Source organism: Neolamprologus multifasciatus, chromosome 23 (assembly GCF_963576455.1).
Source record: "Neolamprologus multifasciatus chromosome 23, fNeoMul1.2, whole genome shotgun sequence".
NCBI lineage: Eukaryota > Metazoa > Chordata > Actinopteri > Cichliformes > Cichlidae > Neolamprologus > Neolamprologus multifasciatus.
In genome coordinates this window covers 22,522,673-22,547,186 of record NC_140460.1, presented here as the reverse complement: position 1 = coordinate 22,547,186, position 24,514 = coordinate 22,522,673, and the positions used below count along the sequence as shown (strand labels likewise).

Here is a 24,514-nt window from a genome sequence, read left to right as displayed (position 1 = left end):
GTTATTAGCATAAAGTAATGTGAGCCAGTAGACTGCTGAGCTCCTGTAAGCCTGCTGCAAACCTCCAAGGACAAAACAGGAAACTAATGACACCAGATTTATTCACTGACCACGAGGAAAGATAATTAGAAGACAGTAGATGACGCTGCGATTTAAAATCATTTACCAACTACGCTTCTTATGACATTTTTTAAAAACACCACATCAGCTCTTCGGGATGCCGTAACCAGCGCATTTGAAAAGTCGCAGTGGTGTTTTTACTGATTTTGTGTGACGAGAAACGATGCCTGCCATCAATCATCATCACCATCAAACTGTGACTCTGGATGCCGCTGCTAATTAAACATCATACGGGAAAAGCAAAATGTTTTCCCAAAGATTTCATACATTTATATTGTTTTGTTTTCTGAGCTCTTCCTCGAGCCGTCTCGCCGCCACCCATAATTAGTTTTAATGTTTTGCAGCTGCGAGCAGCTCATCTCTGTCTCTCGGTGCAGTGCGATGTGGCAGCTCAGCTCCATCAAAACACAAAGGTCGCGTCCAGGCTCACACCCTCGTTTATTCAGTCAGTCGTTCGCTCACTGCCGAGGCACAGGTGTGCTATCGCACAGCTGCTTTTAGGATGCAACAATTGGGACGTGTTGCTTTTTGGCTAAATGCTAATAACCTGCTGTCAAATCACAACAACAGTCACCTTGAGTCGCATTACGTTACACTGTAAAGAACTTACAATAACAGAGAGAGAAGAACACTAATAAAAGTGTATGGCTGTAATGCTGCAGAAATAATTTCTTTAAAACTGCCTCAATCTGTATTTTTTCAGTTCCCACCCTCACCACTAGAAATAAGCTAGGTCACTAGCTTTGGTTTGGGAAAGGCTTCATCGTGATACTTGTGAGAGGAGCTGACAACCAGAGAAAAAGGGGGAGGGAGGTTGGGGTATGAAAACAAGAGGAAATGTGTAACTGATGCAAGTAGGCATTTATGACCAGAAGGGGAGTGTTTGGGGTGTGTTCCAGCTCCTGAAATTCAGATAAATGACCTCCAATATAAAAGCCATGAAATGCAAAAAACTACTTGTATTAGCACGCTTGGTTTTAAACCATTAGCAAGTCACAGTTTTCAACATAATAGCTGCTTCCAGCAAGTCTTTCCATCTTGCATAATACTAAAAATAAAATGGAAACGATTAAGGGAACTGATACGGTACGCTTATTATGGTCCGCCTGGGATTATGTAATGGATGAAAACATGCAAAACGAGATGGATATTGAGTACAGAAAGGAGCTTTTTGTCCTTTGTTATATCTTTATTTTCATTATGGCCATGGGGCGAGCTTTTATTTTGGTAGCACAGTCATTGCCAGCTGAGGAGAATAAAGAAAAGGGAAAAAAAAGCACTCCTGGTCTTTTAAGGTGCTTCGCAAGCAAACGGAGCGCAAAAAGTCAGCATTTGCTCTCGGCCTCAGAGCACCTAATGCTTTCATTCAATTGACAGTAAAAGCAACGTTAACGGGGAAGAGTCACTCGTGGCCCTGACACAGCTTTATTTTGATTTAGGCTTTGAGTGCAGCATCAGTATTGGAACTGCAGTGGTGAAATACTGAGCACTATAATGCAAACATTGATGCCGCGTTGCATAACGGCCAAGAAGAAAAAGAAAAAGCAGGACGTATTCTGCAAAATAAAAGTCTTTCAGGCTGGATAAAGACTCGTGGGACTGAGTGTGCGTGTGCATATGTTTGTATGTACATGTGTGGAGGTTTGGGATTGTTGAGGGGGGGATTTCTAAAAGGAGCACAGGGAGAGATCTGGGCAAGGAAGAGTGAGAGAGTGAAATAGGATGGAAAAATGCAATCATGCATCGCGGCCCTCTCCAGCTCCTCGTCGTGTGTTGCTTCCCCCTCCTTCCCCTCCACGAGCCATTAGTCACTATCCAGCTCCTGTTAATGTAATTAGATAAAGGATATATGGAGTCTCGGAGCTCAGCGGAGACATTTGTCTGCATAATTATGTCCGAGCAGTGGCCGAGGCTAAGAACCCCTGGATTTCCACAAAACACCTCTGGCTTACTAACCCAGAAAAGGAATTTACAGAAGGACAGAGAGAATGAAAGAAATAGACGGGTAAAGATTAAAAATCCTCTCTAAAGTAATCCTTTTTTACAAAAAATCTGTTGCTGTGTTCCCTGTTTTCCTGCCAATCCAATAAGCACTGCATGTCTTCCATTTCAAAACGTATAAACCCATCTGAGAGTACAGAGAGTCGAGCATCAAAGAGTTGTCATATCTGAAAGGCATCCTCCAACAAAAGGTGGTGTATTTTTAGATCTCCTGTTGCCAGAAGAAGTTCAAATGCTGGATTCTCCTCCCCAAAATGCAAACCCATCACCACATCCCACTAATAAACTGTCACATGTTGCGATCCATCTCAACCACATGGGGTAAATAAATACAGATGGCAGCAGGTCCCCTGACTCAGACCTTCTGGAGGGGTATCAGAAATGCAAAACAATCTCAATTCTCGCATCTAATTAGCAGTAGTCATAGCTTGCCAGCGAGTGACCTACATATGAAACACATAAAGTGTTGGATATGCATGGCGCGCTGCCGAGGACTCCGGCATTCCCGTGCACTTTGCGAGGCTTGGACATGCACACAGTGAAAAGCAAAGAGAGGCTCAAAACACTCTGATTCCTCTTTTTGATTAATTGTTGACAGTCCAACAGAGAGCATCCTTAGAGAGCCACCTACATTTAAAAGTAGTCAAGAAACAGCCACTTTAGCTGAAGACCGAAGATGCAAATACAAAACGCACACTCCAGATTTGAACTACTACTTCCCTTTGCTCTCTGCTTGGCTTTAACTTTCCCTCCATCAACATCTCTCACTCCTCCCTCCTGCACTTCTTACCCAGGGCATTTCCTGCCTCCTGTCTGGGGCACAAGCAACATAGTTGTGTTTGGAGGGCAGGATGTTAGCCTGATTATCACCCAGTCAGACCTACATCCAGCTCCAGACAGCCTTCCTCTTGCCCCAGATACCTCCTTTGCTTGCGGAGGGTTGGAAAGGAGAGGGGGGGTGAACGTATGGACCTGCACTCACCGCGAGGAGCTCCAGCAGGGGGACGCTTCGGATCCTCCCGCTGACCGACACAACGCCGTGGTCCACGAACTGGCTCATTCTGCGCTCGCTGTCTCCCGTCTGCTCGCTTCCTCTTCTTCCGCTTGGTTCCACACTTCTGCCCTAGCTGAGTCTCAGCTGCTGCCTGCCACTGGGTGTATGTGTGTGTTTGCATTCAGCGGTGTGTGTGCGCGCACGTTTGTGTATGTGTGTGTGTTGGAATGATGATGCAGCAGGCAGTCGTGCAGCCCTGGCAGCAAAGTGCCTCTTCTGAGTTCTCTCCTCGGCAAGGCCACATCGGCATTTTGTCAATATTTAACCAGCAAAGTCAGGCTGGATTAAATCACCTGGGCAAGACCTACAGCACATAGTTACCCAGGAGACTGTGTGTGCACTCATGTTTACATATTTGTGGCTGAAGCAGTGAATTGCTGGTGTTTATGCGTGCGTGTGAAGACATAAAACATTAACTCATGTCATGCAGAGGAGTCTGATTCAGACTCTGAGTTGGCGGTTTTGCCCGATTTTGGCGACTTCAGCTTCAGACCAGAAACTCACAATTCTGCCACTTCAGTATTACCACTGCTGTTACCACCGCTCTTAACAACAATCTTAGGCCATGTAAGTGTAAAGAGTGAAGCTAATGAAGCACCACTCTGACTTTCGCCTAACGACTGTTTCTCAATCTCAGCATCACAGCTCTTATGACTTGTGAACTCTTGCAGGAAACTACTTTGTGCCGATCTGCAGACATTTTACTTGGAAGACATGTAAGCGGAAGGTCAGAGGACAGATCCTGTCTTTATAAACCACTTGTTTTTATCTACCTTAATTAACAAGGAGCAAAATTTTTGGTACTTTGAAGCTTTCTGGGGACTATTTGCAATTCACTGCCTATTGACTCAACACATTCGGTGAGAATTTATTTGCATGCAGGTAAAACAACAGCCTGCTGAAAGCAGACACAAGCTGACATGCAATCTCAACCTGGCTGGCCATTGTTTTATTACCTTTTGTAATTTATCTGCATTCAAATACAATAACCGGAACAGGAAGTCTTGGCCTGGATTTCCGTTGGCTACAGTGCAAGTCCTAATATATTGGCCACTGTCCATATTGATTTAAACACAGCAGTAATCTTCTGTATTTAGTCACAATATTAGATGATAAGGACACTGGTCAGAGGCAACATTTGAACATCTGCATTTTTAGTACAGTTGCCCTGATAAAGCCCATTCACTGTGGTCACATGCTTAAAAAACAGTTACTTAAATGTAGTTTGGACCCTGGAAAAGTATTCTAGACCTTTGTTTCCAAGGTACGTGACAATCTACAGCTCATTCTGCCAAGGAAGATCACGTGATTGCATCAAAAGGTTCCACAACAGCCTCTAAACTGACCTCTGGGTTAGATCGTTTTCCGTTGTTTTCAAGATCCTGAGTCAGCTTCTGCCACCTGACCAGTTTCCTGAGTGACATGCTGAGAATGAACTTCAAATGTCAACATGGGGGTTTGGATTTACTCACAGTGGTTTGGTCAAGTAGGCCACACAATAGATAATGGCAGTTCTCTCATTCAGAGTGTAAAAATGTGGAAGTGGTTTCGGGGGAACTTCTACATTTCTTCCTAAAGTGTACACCGAGCATAGTTTATTTTTGCGTGCCTGATTGATGTAGTTCCTATCTGGTCTGTAGGAAGATTCAGTAGATGATTCTCAAACTTTAACCATTTAATGGTGTCAACTACAAAAACGTTGACCACTGAGTCTTTGTCCTTTATGGAAAAGTTGTTAGAAATTGAGGGGTGTAAAAGTTTGGACTTCTGGGTATGAAAACCGAGAAATTATTATTAAGTAGAGCCGACCAATATATCAGTGGATATTAGCAATTTGACAATATCAGTGTCTGCATTTATGCAAAGCAAAGAAGAGACCGTGTTGGTGCTACATTGCCCATAAGAGAGCACTCTGCAACTTTTATGTTCACACATGCTTGAAAACACCACAAACACAACAAAAATCTAATCTAAGAAGATTTCCGTAGAGCATAATGGAGTAATCCCTGGCTTGTTGTCACAATAAAGCAAAAAGGTATTTTTTAACTATACTCTCATATTATCTTAGCAAGGACTCATAAATAACTACACATAACAACTTTTGGGGAATTCTTGATTGGTTTTGTGTGTCTGAAAGAAAAAAAATATCTGTTGATCTGCTAGATTGGCTTTAAATCAGCAAAAATCTGTATCTGTCTTAAAAGTCCTATATCAATCAGATTCTACTCTTAAGTAGACAGTTCACATACTTACTATAAATCTTGCATCAAGGATTGAACTCATAAGATCAGCTAGGCTTCAATATTTCAACCAGCAGTGAGACTATATAACGTATATACCACAGACCATATATATAAAAGATAAGCGTTGCTACCAGCCATCACAACTGGCTGGCAGATCTCAATTTAGCCAGAAGTTATCACTTGTGTACAAATGTGTACAGTGTTCAGTTATAAGTTAATGCTGCCAAGCTTTGTTAACAAGCAGCAATCATTTTGACTATATATTTAAAAAATCTGGTGTTCAGTGACTCTAGGATTTATATAAAAATTCCCCTCTTGTACAACAGCCATAAAGGGGGAAATGAACTACAGACACCAAAATGTTTTTTGTACCAGGCTAAAAACTTGTTTATTTCTGCCTTAACATTTGGCTTTTCAACATTAGAGCCTATGGGGGCTGACTCACTTCTGGAGCCAGAGGAACTGCAGTCTTTGGCACTTCCGAGCTGACTTTAATTTTCAGCCCTGGCAGTTGCTGCTTGGTATAAATTACATGATCTAGAAGCTCCAGTGGGACTATTTCAGAGGGGTTTTTCCACTGACATCTCCTAAAATGACATAGTTACATTTTGCAAATGTATAAATCACCAAAGAAAAGCATACATGTGCAGTTTTACAGCTGGCATAGCAGCAAACCATGAATATGAGTCCTGCTCCTGCTGACCTATATAAGCTATACTTTTTTTTCCGATAGAGAATAAAGCTCATGACCTTAAGCTATCACTGTGATTGATGGGAGATGAGTGGCAGGTGGTGCTCCTGTTCAAACGAAGATTACAAACTCATCAGTCATCAGACGCCTGGGTGAGTTTCGCAGAGGAATTTATGACATCTGACAGAAGCTTCACACTGGCCAGGTTTTATGAAGCAAACAGAGGTGATGCAGGTGCAAAATCATTGCCCTGCCCAAAAGCATTCCTGCAGATGAGTAACCGCTTACCATCAAAGCAGTTTTCATTTGGTAATGGAACTTTAATTAAATAGAAAAGTACTTTGAATTCTATTGTGGTTTTACTGTTGGTTTAGAGATGAGTTATTTGACTGACGCCAGTGCTGCCAGTCATCTGTTCATTGAACCAGTGTGAGCCATTACACAATACAAAGCTATGCATAATACATAATGAACATTTTATCACTTAAATGAGGATCCATGTCTCTATAATAAAGACAGAGATTTTCATAATGCATCCTTTGGCAATTTAGGGATGCTTCATTTGTCAGTGAAAAGGCATCATGACACTAATGCCCATATAATGGTTTTGGTCTGGAATGGTCCGAAAATTGAATCTGGATGGGAATGACTGAATGTTTTAGTAATAGATCTTTAGCAAATGAGACAGTCCATTTGTCAAAGCTGCAATGAGATTAATGGTGAAATAACATAAATATAATATTATAAATTAAGGCCAATTATTGTGTTTGGAATGGCCATAAGACAGCAGTGAGGTAGGAATTACTAAATAATTTACATCATTTATCAAGTTGGAAACTATTTGCAAATTACAAGGTAGTCAAATTCCAAAGCGTGTGCATCATGTATGAATCCAATGAAGAAAAATCAACCAGCCCCCAGCACTTTCAGTTTTCACCTTTAACCCTTTTCTCCAGGTGCGAGGAAGCTCCGTAGGAACTCACCCGACAAGCCAGACCAGTATAGGTGCGACAGAGCGCCCTGGAAGGCAGAGGGTAAGTGATTCAGAGGTCATTATGGCCCTTCACGACCACCAACCAATGCAAAGGGCAACTGCAGACTAAGATCAGAAGCAGAAATTCACTACTTTTCAATGTTTTTAAGACAATAAATGGAAGATTAATGAATAGTAATAATAACTGCTGGCTACAGCCCCTATTGAAGGATCAAGCAACAACTCTTTGTCTCCGACTAATGAACTTTACTACTAAATATGCGCCAGCTATTCATATACTATTTTATCAATATGTTTTTCATCTGTGAGATAACCATGAGCCAGCATTTTCTGATAGATTCAATCAAACATAAACACTATAATCCATCCAGGAAAGATAAACTTTATATGAGCTGAACATAGCATCTGGGTATAGAGAGTGAAGACCTGCTTTCCTTTCGTGGCACCTTGCTACTGGATCACTGCGGTATCCTATCTATTCCTGTTGCTATACACAGTGGTGTTTTTCTGCAGGTTAATCTCATAGTTTAATAGATCAGTTTTGTAGCACATTAGAAGCACATTATCTGCTGAATCAACTTCAACTTATATTTATACTATTCACTCACGTGTGTCGTTAGGGATATGCTAGCTTAGCATAGCTACCTTACCTCTTGGCCAAATCACTACTAGCATATCTTCCTCAGTGTCAAGTGTTTAGTTATTCTTCAGGCTCCTTTAGTAACAATGACATGTGTAAAAAATGTAGCCTGTTCATAGGTTTGGAGACCAGGTTCAGACCCAGCTCCACAGCTTTAAAAATCCTGTAGCTAGCCAGATCCCTGTAGTCAGTGCAGGCAAAGATAACTTAGCCCGCGGATTGCATTTCGTTATTAGTAATTAGAAACTTCAGGCTCTCTTTGCTTACTCCTCACCCCCAATAGGCTGCAGCAGATGGCCATCCCATCTTAAGCCTGGTTCTGGCAGAGGTGTCTTTCTGTTCCCGTTAAAAGGGAGTTTTTCCTTCCCACTGTCGCCAAGCGCTTGCTCATAGGGGATGGTCTGATTGTTGGGTCACTACCTTAAAATATAGGTATGCACAGTTATATATACAGTTATATATTTATACCAATCTATTTATGAATATACAAAGAGAATTAATCATAGGAGATGGTTAGTTTTTGACATTACCTATATTTACTGCTTTTGTATTAACGTTTGTGTCCCAGTACCACGGTGGTCACACATTGGCCTTAACTTATATACGAGTAAGTAGCATTAGCAATCTATAGCCAAAAGTCAGTGTTGTTTATGTTTTTTAACAACATTGAAAGGAAGTACACCACTTTGTCTCGTGTGAGTGAAGATTTAACCCTCCTGTTATGTTGCGGGTCAGATTGACCCAGAACAGAAGAGATGTCACATGTCACCTGCATCACTACAGAAAACAAAAAAAAAAAATCAAAATTATAAAAGAAAATTGTAAAATAATCAATGCCAGTGTTTCTGACACTTTTGGATGAGTAAATTTGCCCCGGGTCAAATTAACTCAGGAGCATAATTAGTGTTCCTAGGGTTAAGATTGGGTGGTCCCTGTGGAATTTTCTGGTTTTTAAGTGGGCTGCAGCTCTCTTCACTGTTTATTTTAAGAAACTGTGGTCTCTTGTGAAATAAATTAGAAGTTAAAGCAGGGTACGCTTTTGGGCGGGGCTATTTGTGTTTGAGTTCTTATCATTTAAGTCTCAAGTTCTCAAAAGTGAGTCAGACACACACCTCACCTGTGAAATCTGGTCTCAAAGGACAAATATGTTGACAGCTGTTTTCTCTTGCACTTTTTCAAGGCGTGTCACACCTACAAACAAGGTTTCCTTTGGAACTGGTTAGTGACACACTATCTTAGGCCGACCGTAACATGTGTCATCATGAGCTTCAATCCTTATCTCTTAATCCAACCAGCAAAGTGAAAACTGAAGCAGAAATCTACAAGTTAAAACAACATGAGTCAGAAAATGCCAAAAAACAAGTGAAAAAACACTAACAGGATACAAACCATGATCTCCTATCAGATAAAACTGTGGCTAAAATGGGACCTCTGTCTCTGAACAGACTACACTGTGACCCTATGGTCCTAAAACAAACCAAAAAAAAAGAAAATATAGGATTTTTCAAGAGGCAACTAACTAGTGAACTTCATCTCTCTCTTACATGAAATCTATTAAACTACTCAATCCAAGCTCCTCTGATCAGCTGTAACATCCAAAACTAACCAAAAAAAGAAATTATGTGCCCACACCTTTAGAAAACATCTAAAGAATTTATGGACATGTGTCTACATTGATCAGTAAACCCAACAACAAGCCAGCTCTCCACATTTAAAGCCCTGGTCTTAGGAAACCGTGCATGAAAGAGCCCTCTCAGAGCCCAGCTGAGGGTTTGGCTCAGCATCCGATGAGGAGGATGTGATCACAGGGCGGCCTCTGTGCAGAAGAATAGCCAGGACGTGCTGCCGCACCACCTTCTGCCTCCCACACCCACACCCAGTCTGCCAGGAGGCTATAGAAGGAGCCTGTCCCCCCGACCCCCACCCCAGCTGCAAGGTGAGGAGGTGGGTTTCCTCTCTGCTGACAGATGCAGCCCCTCCTCAGCCTCCTCTCACTGGGCTCTTAATCTGCACGTCCAATCCTGTTAGCCGCCCTCTGTCAGTTTCAAACCCAAACCTGCAGCACCAGTTTGATCCAAATATGGTGCCTCATCTGCATACGATAAAGAAACATCCCTGGAGATGGATCTTCTATGCCAGGTGGACGAGGTTAACACCGTGGGTTAAGCCCTTCTGCCTGGCTCATGTTTCAAGTATGTCTGCTTCTAAGAAAAGAGTATGCATGTTGGGAGCCATGCAGTAGACACTCTTTAAGCTATATACAAAAAAACATATCAGAGAAAAGGCTTATAGGTCCGTAACAGTTCTTGTTATTCAAAATTTAAAATGACTGGACCCAACAAGAGCCAGCTTTCCTTTGATGATTTCAAACATGACTTCAGTTTTTTGAAATATAAATCCATTTTCATTTTGTGGGCTTGTAAAAGTCAGACGTTCATAGAGGATGAATATGGTGAGGCACGCTGAAATCAAAGCTGCCGCAAGTTCACTGTATTTAATAACATTTCTCCACAGTAAAATTATAATTTTTTCAAAAGGCCAAATTTATATGGACTACACTTTAAGTTACTAGTTCCTGGTTGCTTAGTGATGCAAGTTTCCCTCCTTGAATAAGCAATGGAAATAATGTCTCTGCTTATTAGATGGCAAGGATCTGTTAACTGTTTTTTTTTTTTTTCAATCCTTGACTAAACTGGATAAAACCCCTTGAGATGAAAATGTCAACACAAATGCTGCCTTTCAAGTCATCTACTTGTATTACTGACTCTCTATTTCAATGGAAAAAAGTAAATCAGCTTAAAACCTACACCAGCTTTGTATAAAATTCCACTGCACTGTCTTAATTCTTCATGGAATAGATTCAAAAAGGTGCTAGAAACAGACTTTGGTCCATGTTGGCATGACAGCACATCAACTGTTACAAATTTGCACAGCCATGGCCAGAATCTCCCCTTCCACAAACAGAATTGGCCTAATGGATAAGGCACTGGTCTCCTAAACCATGGATTGTGAGTTAGGGTCCCCTCTGGGGAGATTTCCAGCAGAGTGGCACAGTGGGATCAAATTCATCTTCTGCTAGGATAGGACTTTTGGATAGCTGGCCTTAGAAGTTATTGTTGGAAGAAAACAGTTCATCATCATTTCTAGTACCTTGTTGGGTTCCCATTTTGTCTTCAGAACTGCTTTAATTCCTAACGGCAAAGATTTAACAAGGTGCTGGAAACATTCCTCTGAGATTTTAGTCCATGTTGACATGACAGCATCACATAGTTGCTGCAGTTTGTCAGCTGCACATCCATGATGAGAATCTATTGGACTGAGATCTGGTGACTATGGAGGCCATTTGAGTGGACTCATTGTCATGTTCATGACTCAAGTTGCTGTTGGAAGACGCCGTCAGAAGATGAGTACAAAGTGGCTGCACAGTGGACAACAATACTGAGGTAGCCTGTGGTGTTTAAACAATGCTCAGTTGGTACTAAGGGGCCCAAAGTGTACCAAGAAAATATCCCCCACACCAGTCTGATACTATTATCTTAATGTTGCTACAGAAATCAAGACCAGGTGAGGTTTTACATATCTTGTCCTATTTTGGTGAGCCTGTGCAAATTGTAGCCTCAGTTTTAAAGCACCTGGTGTGGTCTTCTGTTGCTGTCAAGGTGCTCTTCTGCATAGCTTAGTCCTAACAAGTGATTATTTATGTGCCTGCTGCCTTCCCAAAACAGTATGGCCATTGTCCTGTGACCTCTGGCATCGACGGCAGATTTTCTCCCAGAAAACTAACTGGATATTTTCTCCTTTTTTTGGACCAATCTCTGTAAACCCTAGAAATTGGTGTGTGGGAAAATCCCTGCAGTTTCTGAAGTACACAGAACAGCCCATCGGGCACCAACAACAATCCCACGTTTAAAGCGACTTAAATCACCTTTCTTCTCCACTGGCTCACTCTTTCTGATGATTGGTTTGAAAATCTCTAAGCCACCTTGACCATGCCTGCATGCCTAAATGAATGGAGTTGCTGCCATTTATTCGATTTCTGCATTAACAGGTATACCTAACAAAGAGGTCGCTGAGTTTATATATTGTGAATACATATGTTATTTTAATGGATTCTTGTTTCATGAATAAATGGGGATATATGATTCAAGTTTCAAGCACAGTTTGTGAGACTTAAAAAAATATAGATATGATTTTAAAAAAAAAGACTAAATGTTGCATGACCAGGAAAAGCATAACTCCTTCAGGAAAGCTGGGAACATCTGATCTGGTCACACTTTTAAGTGTGGTATAAGGCATAACAGTGGCACAATCAAAGCCTTATGTGCAGTGAGACTGAAACAAATAATATTTTTACCATCAATCTCCTTGAATAACTAATAATTTACTCCTAAAATGTGTGACTTGCTTATCTTGATAAACTTCCACTTGAGTCCAGAGTAAATTTGTGGACACAACGAGTGGTTTAACGTGTTTGATTGTGTGGGCAGATAACGCTGGCTGATAGAGAGGAGACTGTCCTTTCTTTGTCTGTGCAGACTTCAGCCCTCTCAAAAGACCTCTGTTTTTCTGGCACTGGGCTCCAAAGAGGGGAAACCACAGGCTGAATAGAGATTGGTGCAAAGCGCTAATGTTTGGGGAACTACGCATGTGACTCTGACACCACGCGGCCCGGCTATCAACTTTGATCTCACTCATGATTGGAAGAGGAGAGCTCATAATTGGCCCCTCAACTCAAAGGACACAAAGGATGGTCTCATTGGACGATGGATAATGGACGTCCAATTACAAGGGCTGGCAGTGGGCCCTGGGCAAGAGGGGATGCACACAGAGCAGAAAACTCACTGTCACTACAAAGTAAAAACACTCTTTAATCAAACTGGAATGAACCCAAAAGCTTCCTCTTTTATTTTCCGACTGATTATTAAAGCGCCTTTGATTGTGCGATGAGCCTTGAAGATAGCGCTGTTTACAATGTGGACCTAGGTTCAGCAGACAAACTGCACGCAACTTGTGACACGGCTCAGAGATTTCAGTAAGGGGGCACTTGAGAGGTTTTCATGCCAAGCTGAGAATAAGCAGGTCATTTAGAAAGCCTGGTTCATTATCACCCAAAGCAAAACGAGGTTATCTTTTGTTGCTCACCTGAAATAAATCTCTAAACTGTACTTGAACTTCTGCTAAGAGCAATAAACTCATTTTCTGACATTATTTGATAAACTAGCTCTCGAGGACTAGAGTTGGAGACCCTTGATCTAAGTCAAGCTGCGCGCATGAGCATGCCCTGTCTGCAACATGCCTCTTTGCGATTGGTTACTCGATTAAGCTTGTTGCCAAGTAGTTGTATTCTGATTGTTTTCCAAAATAAAAGCAAGATTGCTGAGCCATGTATAAAATTCCAACTAGATTACTATTTATTGAGGAATTTCTGCATTTCTGTTTCAAATCTATGAGGTTTTGGCTGGACTGTGATTGTAAGTCGTTAATGTAAGTTTCTGTTTAATACGAATTTCTCTGTCTATAGCAACAGATTTGCAACCTTTGCCATATTATTACAAACAGATTGTCAAGTAATTTCCGACTTGACCCCATTAAATCACAAACCGACAGCAGAAAGACTGTCTCGTTCTATTTTATCACCATGTTCATACATCAAGGTTGCTTGGAAGCAGCCATTTCAAATATGAACAAGATTTCGAGTTCAATGCACACGATCACAATAATTTTGGCTGGGCCACAGTCTCCAACCATGTTTTTTTTTTTAATCTGCCAGTGCCACAAAGTCATTCAACAGCCCGGCTACATCGCTGTTCGCCTATTCCTAAGTGCAGGCCCCTAAGTGTATGCCTTGCACTAGGTTACCCAAGAGTATCCAGCCTACTATCCATATTCAAATCATTTGCAGTCATAAAACTGAAACTGTTGATTTAGGACGCCAGATGAGGATACCAGACTCACTTTTAAGAGCGTAAGTAATAAGTAAATGTTATACTTATTTATCTACAACCACATTTAGACATTCTTTTTTGGGTTATCAAAATGTATAACGTGTCTTTGTGAATTATCTGTCTTTGAAACGGTATATGTTTTTTTTTGTATTTGATGAAAAAAGAGACCCTGATGTTATAATGACTATCCACAAAATATTAAATAATTGCTTTAATAAAAACATAAGCTATCTATTAACATTAATATTCTTGTAACTTGGAGGTTGGAAAACCAGACGATAATAATTATTAAACCAATTTTACAGGCAGATGGAGGCTGTTTAGTCTTATCCACAGCGTGTGGTGGAATATGGGGGAAACCTCTGGATTTCAGACTGGAGTCTAGGGAAATGGCAAGGTTGTAATTGCTCATCATCAGGCACATGAGAGCAGAGACGTTCCCATGAGACAAGAGCAGAAAAACGCCGCTACTTCAGTCTCTCAAACTTGACGAGTGTCTCGGAGTTTGCTGGGTTCCCACACCCTGCGGCCCCGTGGCTACCCACGCGGTGAGCCCAGGTATGCACGGTATGTCACCTGGCAGCCTAGGAAGCTGTCAGAGACCCGGCCGGAGGCTGGTACACCCCTGCCGAGAAACTTCATTTAAGCACTCAAGATAAAGTGTGTGAGACTCTGAGAGAAAGGAGCTTTCCAGTCCGAGAAGAAATCTTTTTTATGTAACTGGCTCCCACCCAAAATGTCCAATCAGCCTGGGCTTCAGAACCACACTTTACACCAGTTACTCAAGAATCAAGCTGACAGACTAAGTGAGCACTAAGTGAGCACTCGTCCCATGAGCCTGGCACCCTGTAATACACATGGCGTGAGAACGAGGCCCACGCTGGGGACGGCATTGTCGGTGGATTTCTACTGTATAATTACACTCAATTAGTTTGAGCTGCTCAGTAATAATATCAAACCTCTCCATTTGTCTGCCTGACGATGTGGGAGCCAATCAGATTAGACTGAGCATTTCTTCCCATCCAGCTAAAAAGCCTGCTCCCCTGCTTAGTTTTATGTCTCCATTCTGCATTGTAACAACCAGCTATAATAGGATGAGGGGGGAAGAAGGAGAGGAAATCCAGTCTTGCCTAGCGGACTCCACGCTGGCATGCCATCTAATTCATTTGCACTTAAATTTAGCATAAACCAAACTAATTTGTCTGTTTTGGGGTTTGTTTTGGGACAGTTTTATTGTCTTATTTTCGCCGTTGGGGAATGAGCCAATGAAACAGGCCGATACAACAACATGGCAGCAAATCAGCACGTAAAACACTTTATACGAGGAGGCGGCTTGACAAAAGCCAGGGGGATTTAGCTAAAATCCAAATACTTTGGAGATAAACAGGAAAGCACTACCACATGCTGTTTACTCAATACAACTCACAACTATGTAGCAAGCGTTTAATCAGTAATGTGGAGCACTTGATTATTAACCCTCCCCTGCGGAGTGTTTTCAATTTGGCCTTTTGTTATCAATTATCTCCGAGCATGATTGCACTGCTGCTCACATCATAAATGCTGGCAGGGAAAAGAGTGTGGAAGAGAAAACAGGGACATGCTCTCACCAGTTTAGGCATCATTGGCTATTACTTCACTGTTTTAGGAAATGCATTAGACACTACATTTTAGACAGAAGCACATGAGGGTCTTTTGTTTGGGTACAAGTGAGGAAGAGAATTGGCTTTAAGCAATTTCTGCAGACATACAGTAAAACAAAGCAAAGAAGACAATGATACTGAAGTGCATTTTTGGCAGTGTTGAGCATGTCAGGGGTCATGTCCATTGTGATGTTCCTGTAAATCTCTTCTCTAATAAGCACCAGTTTGGTAGCAACCTCCTATAGATAGGGTTGGGTTGTAAATAAATTATAATAAATGGAAAAATAAGCACATTTTCAGAAACTAGATGCTACTTGTCAACGCATGTCTTGCAAAAGCTGAGCATTTGGCCCTCACTATCATGTTGATGTGACGAGCTCAGGATGTACCTGACGGAGAACATGGGGATATTGCACAAACAAAAGCATACCCAGATTTATCTTCTATTTCACGCCTAATAGGACCATGACTTACAAAATTAAAGGTACACTGTGTAAAATCTCACCAGTAGATGTGACTTGGTGATTGCAGTCAACTTTCTTACCCAACCCAATTCAAGTGCAGAATCCTACCATACAACCACTATTCATCTGTAGTGAGTTTAAGGTGTCAATTCGCTCTTTACCTCAGCCGGGTGTTCACATCTATTTACTTTGGAGGAGGCTGTAAAACTTGTGAAAGGAGTCTGATATGAGTAGATGAATCAGTGAAGCTCACTTTTCACCGTTGACAGTGAAACGAAGGTGAGTTGCTGAAGATATAATTAACTTTTCTGTTGGTATGTGCTGCTGCTTTTGTCTGTGTTAGCCTCTGTTAGCAGCTGCTAGCCTCAGTTAGCTGCTGTTAGCATCAGTTAGCTGCTGTTAGCCTCAGTTAGCAGCTCATTATTATGCAAGTTAAAGAGCCCTGACTTCACTGACTGTATCTAACAATATGTTTTATGAAATAGGACTTGAAATGAGTGATTGAGACCACAAACTCACAAGGAACATATGGAAAGGAAGTGAAAAGTAGTGATTTTCTCTTAGATTCCTATATCATCATTCTTCCCCTGCTGAAAATTAGAAATACTACAGGTTTAAAGCACTTCAATTCTAATTTCTATATCCATCTTTTATATGCAATCCCCTACTCCCTCAAGTCCAAACCAGATGGTTTCCCATGAATGTCAAGAGGTTAACCAGATAAAACTAGGGCTCAGTGCTATGAGGTAGTGATTACATACATGTGCTGTTGATTCAATTTGGCCTTTCATCTCAGGCTGAATATACAAGGTCTGTGTTGTTTCCAAAAAAACAATTCAACAGTGAGACCAGGTGCACATAGGTGTGAGAGCAGGCAAAGCTCCAAGCAATCTGCCAAGTATTTTCTCTACATTCCCACTTTAGATGCAGTTTGTGTACACTGCTGAGCAGCAACAATCACCGCTGTGATGACAGCAATTCAGGTGGGGCGCTTTCACCAAAGAATGACTGGAACCAGATCAGGAATAGATTTGCATCGGCTGATAACCTCCAGCACATTTAGAGCTTCCTTTTGAATTAATCCGGTTTAAAGCCAGATTCATAGACTTTAATTGAAGGAACATATCTGTGCTGCACACTTACTAAATATATCCTAAACTCACCTGAACAGTAAACGTTTTTCATTTGTGTGTTTTTAATGAAGATAAAATGCAACATTAATAGTGCACAACAAGCAGCAACTTCTGGGTGAAGAATGGAAAAATAAAACCAATGCATATGTGCCAAAAGATGCAAAAAAACTTTTTTTTAAAAAGCGGAGGGGGGCCCTTTAGCCTCGTTTCAAAAGCGAGTCAGTCCTCACAGATTACCACATTAAAATGCTCAGCTTTACAGCAGAAATAATTATGTTTACAGCCTAGTACAAAACAGTTTTGTTCTCCATAGGTCATTTGTACATTCATGCAGCTGTACAAGGTGTGAGTTTGCTTATGACTCAACCGTTTAAGTGTTATTATGGTTATACATTAATGGAGGTATGGGCATTTTGAGTGATGGATGTGTAAGCTGCTAGCTGTCTGCTACACATCCCCTCAGCTAATTTAATTAACTGAACAGGACTTTTCAACCTTGTTTGTCTGTTGGCTTCTTTTAGAGTAATTTTAATGCAGTTATCTGACAAATAACATAACTGATGTGCAGTTAGTTGTCTTTGCTCGAGCTTTTGTGAGTGTGTTTGCAGTGACTTAACACTAATTCCTCAGTTCACCTCTCCACTAATGATGGTCACATCTGGTCGCTGTTCAGCACCCTAAAATTAAACCTTGCACCCCAAAGGATGCACAGGTATGAGTCCTCAAACATCATCAAACACAATCTTATTTTCAGCACCTCAATCCTCAGACATGATAATGAACCACACCAGTGTGTTAGACTCCACTGTGTTGGATAGACCCCTGACTGAGGTTCTGTGATGACCTACTTAAAGCTGGCTGGCTGCAGATAGCAGCAGCAGCTCACGGACCGTCCACGGCCGTTGGGCTCACCGTGCACGTCCCAGCATGACGAAGAGAGTCTCCTCCGCAGGCGGGCATCAAATGATAAAAATAAATAGAAGCACAGAATCAACCCAGCAACACAGCTGTTATGTAATTCAAATGTTGCCCCAGTTACTCGCGAGAGCTGCTGCTGCAACTCTGGGCCATCACTGAGCTACATAACCTGATGCAGATTATATAGTCCAACCCAGACTGTTACATGAATAAAATGCTGATAACAGTGACTAAGACTCCACTCCCTGCACATGCATTTACAATACATCAAACACAAACATAATCAGAAAGACGGAAAAGCTCGAGCTCTGAACAGCTTTCAGCAAACAAACTCAGGAACATGAGTACGATGAGGAAACACGGCGCATATGTAACTGACATTCAAGCCCTCTGCTTGCCAAATTACCCACATTGACAGAAGCTAGGTCATGTAATCCATCCAAGAGGAGCAGACATAAATATTTTACCTGTTCCTCAGCTGACATATGGCATTTTGTCTTCATTTTTGTGCTGCTAGTGTGAAGTGAAAAAGCCTTCGGGGGCGTCCCTCAAGTGGAAAATACATTTCATCATCACAGCAGGCCATGAAACTCAAGCTACTTTCTGCATGAAACATGGGTGTAATCTTACATAAAGGGGACAACTACTGGTCATCTCTCTGGGATTAATCTGCAGTCACACAACCAGTAGAGCCTGATTTTTCAAGTGACACAGAAGGACAACGAGGGCATGAACGCTCATGCCTGTCGTCTGACGGAATGTCAGAAACCGCCTCTTGTGTTTTCTCAGATGCCTGAAAAAATAAATGTATCGGAGCCTCATATCCTCCCAGGAAAAGCAGTGTTTACAGAACTTAGTGGGTTTATCTGTGCCAGGGCCAGCTGGGCCACAAGGGCCATGGACAGCATGTCCCGCATCAAGCACGGGAAGGATAAAGATGCAGGTCAGCCTCGAACTGACTGACTTTCAGTCGAACAAAGCCTCATTTAACTAAAGACATGACGGTGGGTCAATGGCAACGTGCAATATGTGCATATTTGAGTATCGAGCGACATAATAACCCTCTTCTTCAACTTCAAGATTTGCTTCACTTTTCATGGCATGGAATCAAATCTGCTGCAAACTGCCACCAGATCTACACTGGACCTTTACCAAAAATGCTCCAGGCGTCTACATGTCCCACTACTAAAGCAACCCAGTGCTCCTTCTGCTCCTACTGCCCTGAGTAGGAATAAATCATTAGAGAGAGAAGGAAAGAGTTGAGTTGGAAAGAAGGAAACCAATAGGAGAAAACAAAGACACAAAGTGAGAGTGAAATTAACAACATACCAAAGGCAGAAAGAAGCCGATATATTTGATAAAAGAAAGGAGAAAGTAGGAAAAGGGAGAGAAAAAAATGCATGCATGGATAGTTGAGTGGACAAATGTGAGCATGTTGAATCATAAAGCCATATCACAAACATGACCCAGATTCAGGCTCACAGTAAATCAGGCCGCTGTGTGTCCAATTTAAGCAATTAAAGCCATAGTGTGTCTCACATCAGCCCGTATCGGCACGTCTGGAAGTTCACTAAGGATCACACGTTCAGCGAAAAACAGACATCATCCAGTCATCATGTGCTGTGTCAAAGGAAGTTACATATTCACAAAGCTAAACCGCGGTGAATAAATGATAAACCAGGAAGTGTCTCGCCTTCCTAAGAGGATTTAAGTGTGTCACCACAATGAATCTTCGACATCCTCAACTCTCAGTTTAAGAAGTAAATTACTGACAGACTCAAAGGTTAATGTCAGAGAAAGTCAAGACTGTTTTCTGAGGAGCTACTTTTTCTTAATTGTCTAATTTACATCGTTGTATATCACATTCTTTCAGTCACGGATTTTCCTGCATTTCCTTGATTAGCAACAACGATCCAGTGAGGACAGTGACTGTGGACATCTGGATGTGAAGTGACTGTAAAGGTGCTGCTGGGGGCAAAACACCGACTGTTATGTAACGTCGTGTTAGATGTATTCATGGATAGATAAAAAGTATGGAGGGCCATTTAGTTTAGTTTGGCATAAATAAAAATTTTTGAAAAAAGGAATTATTCATCTCATTTCATTTTTGTAACTTTTATTAAGGTTTTTTTTTCTATATTTCTACATTTATTCGAGGTTATATTGTTTCTTTCAAACTTCTTTATTCATTTATTTATTTATTTTTAGTTACTTATGAATTTCCCATTTATTTATATATTCTTACAATATTTCGTTTGTTTAATTCTCAATTTTATTCATTTCTTTATCAATCTATGTACATTTCTCTAATTATTTCTATCAGTTTTTTATTTATCACTTATTCCATTCGATTTCTTTTTAAATTCCTGTCTATTTTTTACATTTCTAAATATTTTTCTTTTCTTTTTTATTATTGTTTTAAGTATTAATTTCCATTCTTCTATATTTAGATGCTACTAACAGTGAGCATAAGTGCATAAACACTAAAAGGGTCATTTTAGTCCGTTGCTAGGCAACATGTTGACGTTAAAATATATCATACATAAGCCAAGTTTTGAACATATGAATTAGACTTTATTATTGTGAAGTTAAACACAACACTTTTATAAGGTTTTATAGTTGCACAAACACTAATAAAGGGTCATTTTAGCCCATTGGCAGGTGGTTGCTAGGTAACATGACAATGTTACAAAATGTCATACATAAGTCAAGTTTTGCATATATAAATTAGATATAAATTACATATTACTATCATGAAGTGATGCAGCGCTTTTATAAGGTTTTGTAGCCTAAACACCAAAATTTGTAATTTAAGAGTAGCAGGTGGCACACATCACAATATGCGATATAGATAAGAACCTTCAGAGGTCTAGGATGTATTTCACACCTCAACTCCTTAACAGGTGAGAACAGTTTGGGGACAAACTTAAATTAAACCAAAGAAACAAACGTATACAAATAAATAAACTTTTTTTTTCTTCCAGGGTGTATTTATATTTACTTAAATTCTACTTATTTCTGTTTACACTTTCACCATTTCTTGTCGTCCAAAGAAAAGACTGTAAAACTACAGAAATCAATAGCATGTTCACTGGGTCTGCACTCGGTTTCTCCTGTACGGACTCTAAGGACTGAGGCTCTCTTGCAGGTCAGGAGTTGGTAAAGAAAGGTCAGCAGAAAGCTATAAAGTCAGGTCAAGTCAATAGAGTGTGTAAACATGTTTCGACTTCTTTAGAGACTGATGGTCTGTAACGCAGGCAACAAACTACAAATTAAACCCCTGACCTGCAGCATAAGCATGCATACATTATTTAATGGCTTTACAGCGTTTAGGGGTGTTTTTTTGTTTAATTGGTTAGTCACATGGACAAACTGCAGCTTTAAACATTTGCCATTTCATTTGCAACAAACGTGTTCTTGATGACTTCATCACTTCCTATATCTTCATGCTATTTTAAGACTCTTTGATTTATTATTTCCTGCGCAGTGACCGTACTGTATGCACCGAAGGGAAGGGGGGGTAAGCTTCTCTTCTCCCATGCAGACACAACACAGCAGCCAGTTAAAGGCTGCACTTGACATTCCAAAGAGGCTCTTTCGAGCAGATTCACCTTCAGTTAACCCTGAGACAAAACAAGTTTCCACTCCTGTGATTTGCAAGAGCAGCCGGGCATAGAGATAAGCCTATCAGTCACCGGTGGGCAAAGAGTGTTTCACAAACAGTCGTGGCAGACTGTCCTTTCTCACTTCTGTTTGACACGTGGGTGTGTTTATGCACTTGGGGAAAAAAATGCTTAAATCTCGGTGTAGCTTTGACATTCTTGCAAGGTAATTAATCTCAGTCTGTAAAAGGCTTAACATCACATTTTTGTGCTCAACAGTGAATAAAAGAGGGTCATGAATGGGAAAGATTTGAAGACAGGAAATGAAACATTTTTCATTCGCACCAGATTGAATAAACAAAAACAGCAGGTATTTACCATGAGCACCGCCAACTGCTTCGTGGGAAATGCAGTCCAAACAAACCACAAGCAATGGTAGCATGGACCCAAAAGCAATACCCACACAAAACTCACTCACAAAGGTTTAACAGTGCGATTAAAGGAAAAAGCAGCCACTGCTTTGAAAATTGAGATATCAGCAAAAAAAATTTATTTCATGTGAATTTCCACTATAATCTTAGGCATTAGCCAATAAATACTGTCCACTGTCCACACACTGTCCACTGACCAAGTTAATAGTCTAACAAAATAACACACTGATGGTGTTTAGGAATGACTTACCAGTATGTTGCTGTCAAGAGACAATCTCTTTAACTGTTCTCTCCTCTCCGGCTGTCTGTTCATGCTTCCGCTGCCCTGCAGTGATCCATACACCTGGCCAGTCCTTCAGGGAGGGGAAAGGGGCGGAGTGGAGGACAAAAGGACAGTGAAAAAGTCAACAAGGAAAACCTCATATCAGGTGGGTCGCATTTCCGCTGTTACGAGGGCTTTCACCTTTTACAGTGAGATCAAAGTCCAAGTTAAGAGCTGCACAGTCCAGTCACACACTATCCCTTCCCCCTTATTTGTGTAACGCTTCATTCGGTCTCTGTTGCCGTACCTTCAGCCAAAAGACTCACAGCTGACAGGACACTGGGATCACAGTGTTCCTGTTAGCCGTGTCTTACCGCTTGCTCTCGGCGTCACCCAGGCATCCCACCCTCTAACCCAACCCCAAACCCCAATCTACAGCTCTTTGTTTTTCTAGGCCTCTCCAAACAGCGCTGGGAACCAGTCCGACCTGGCCTGACTGAGGCCACAGCAGAAGATAAACACTTCACGCATACTACTCCTTTACAAAGAACTACGGTTTTACACTCACTGCGGTGGTGTACAGAGTAAGCATACCACTTCCTCATTGGTGAGCATGTGGTCAAAGGTCAGCTGTTGGATGCTTCGGGGTCAGAGACACTGTCAGTGCAACTCAACTTGCTCTAATGTTATGTAGTTAAGGCAAAGGTTTAAAATTAAACTAAAGAATACAGGTAATTATGTGGATTGCATTTCATGTAAAAAAAAAAAAAAAAGATTAGCATTAAATGTAGCTATGACGCACTTTCCTTATTAGTTATTAGTCTGCAGTGATGGATCTAAATCTCATTTAGATCTAGATCTACAGTCTCATTTATTACAAAAAAAAACCCTCTTAGCCATCTGTCTCACAGGCCTAAACACTAGTTGGCAACCCCCCAGCAAAATATAATCACTTAAGAAAAATGTGTGTTCTTCAACCGGTTGGTGACTAGTTACTGGAGGTAGCTTTTGCTAGCTGAAATCAGTCCCAAAGAGGGTGTTGCAGCAAAAACCTTGTGATTGCTTTAATTGCAAACTGATTTTCAAGGTTACCCATAGTTTGCATGAAAGACGCCAACTTGTCTTTAAATGCTCACCATTTACTTGCCAAGAATTGGCAAAACTATGATAAGTGTATTTGCAGATAAGTTAGTTTCTTACATACAATCTAGAGGCAATTGCAGGAACCTACTAATTAACTGTATTAATTCTATTATTAAAGATTAGGCTTTATCATTAGAACCTATTAGCTAATAAGGAAAGTCTTTGCTGAGGCCATAAATAATGTGAGAAGTAGGGTTGTTTTCTCATAGACTTTTATGCAATATGCCTTCTTTTTCCAGCCAGGAGTTGCCCCCTGCTGCCCATTAGGAAAATTGGAATTTAAAGTTGCAACCTGGTTTCAGGTTGCATTCATCTTTTCTATGCCCATCTTTTCTATGCCCACAGTGACTGCAACTCTGATATGGTTTAGATAATTTAGCATTTAATAAGGTTTACAATTACTGACCAAATCAGCTACAGGGGGTTTTGGGGGAAGCCCTGTGTACCTCTTTGTGACCAGTTTCATGCCAGCAATCTACAGCAACCACTCACCAACTGGTTAGGAAATTCACATTTTTCCATCGCAAACAGAGGTCGCCAAATGACTGAGGCCTTGTAATATGGCCACCCTGTGTTAAACAAGCTGCTTTCCAATTCTGTGAGCATGCAGTGTCCTTGGTTTTGAATCAAATGGCTGATAGCTAAAAGGTTCAACTCAAAACCTCAGAAGTAGCTGAAAAGTGGTGACACAATGGTTAAGTCTACCTTTTACATGGTGGCTTTGGTTTAGATCATAGTTAATATCACACTTGAGAAGTTCAGAATAGGCAGAACTTGGAAAAGGCATTTATGAAATTTATAAGCTAAATCTACAGTCCTGCTCTGTATCACGCTTTACTTATGCAACAAACAAACCCTTTTGCATCCACTGCAGGCGCTATCCGTTACACCCTGTCTAAAGCTTCAGCAGCATGACTGCACTTGTCAAATATGCCCACACATCAACATGACATGTTCCATCCACTGCCAATCTGTTAAGTCCAAACTTATCGACATGAAACATCAGGATCAGCCGCTGCCTTTTCATCCAGATCTGATCTTATATTTTGAAACATGATACTGTCCCTTTCTGCCCTATTTCTGAACAGCCCTGGGCAATCAAGTGTAGCAGGAATTTGTCTAATCAGCAAACAGGATGTGAAATGCTCTGTCTTTAATGACACAGAAACATCGGACTCCCGACCGTCTCACTTACTCTGGTTTTGTAATGACTAATTGTGAAAGTGTTTTGCA

At 41.0% G+C, this 24,514-nt stretch overlaps 1 protein-coding gene across 7 annotated transcripts in view; it reads right to left on the bottom strand.

The window, feature by feature from the left end:
* Nucleotides 1-24,514, bottom strand: part of LOC146491542 (nck-associated protein 5-like) — a 183,288-nt gene that overhangs the window by 147,975 nt on the left and 10,799 nt on the right. For 4 of the 7 annotated variants that reach the window (XM_085152009.1, XM_085152014.1, XM_085152010.1 and 1 more), the window contains exon 2: nucleotides 22,127-22,229. In XM_085152009.1, coding sequence (XP_085008135.1) covers nucleotides 22,127-22,229 — 103 coding nt within the window. Of the gene's footprint in view, nucleotides 1-3,103; nucleotides 9,653-22,126; nucleotides 22,230-22,339; nucleotides 22,527-24,514 lie in introns of those variants that run through there. The other 3 variants (XM_085152013.1, XM_085152012.1, XM_085152015.1) reach the window with 3 other exon arrangements.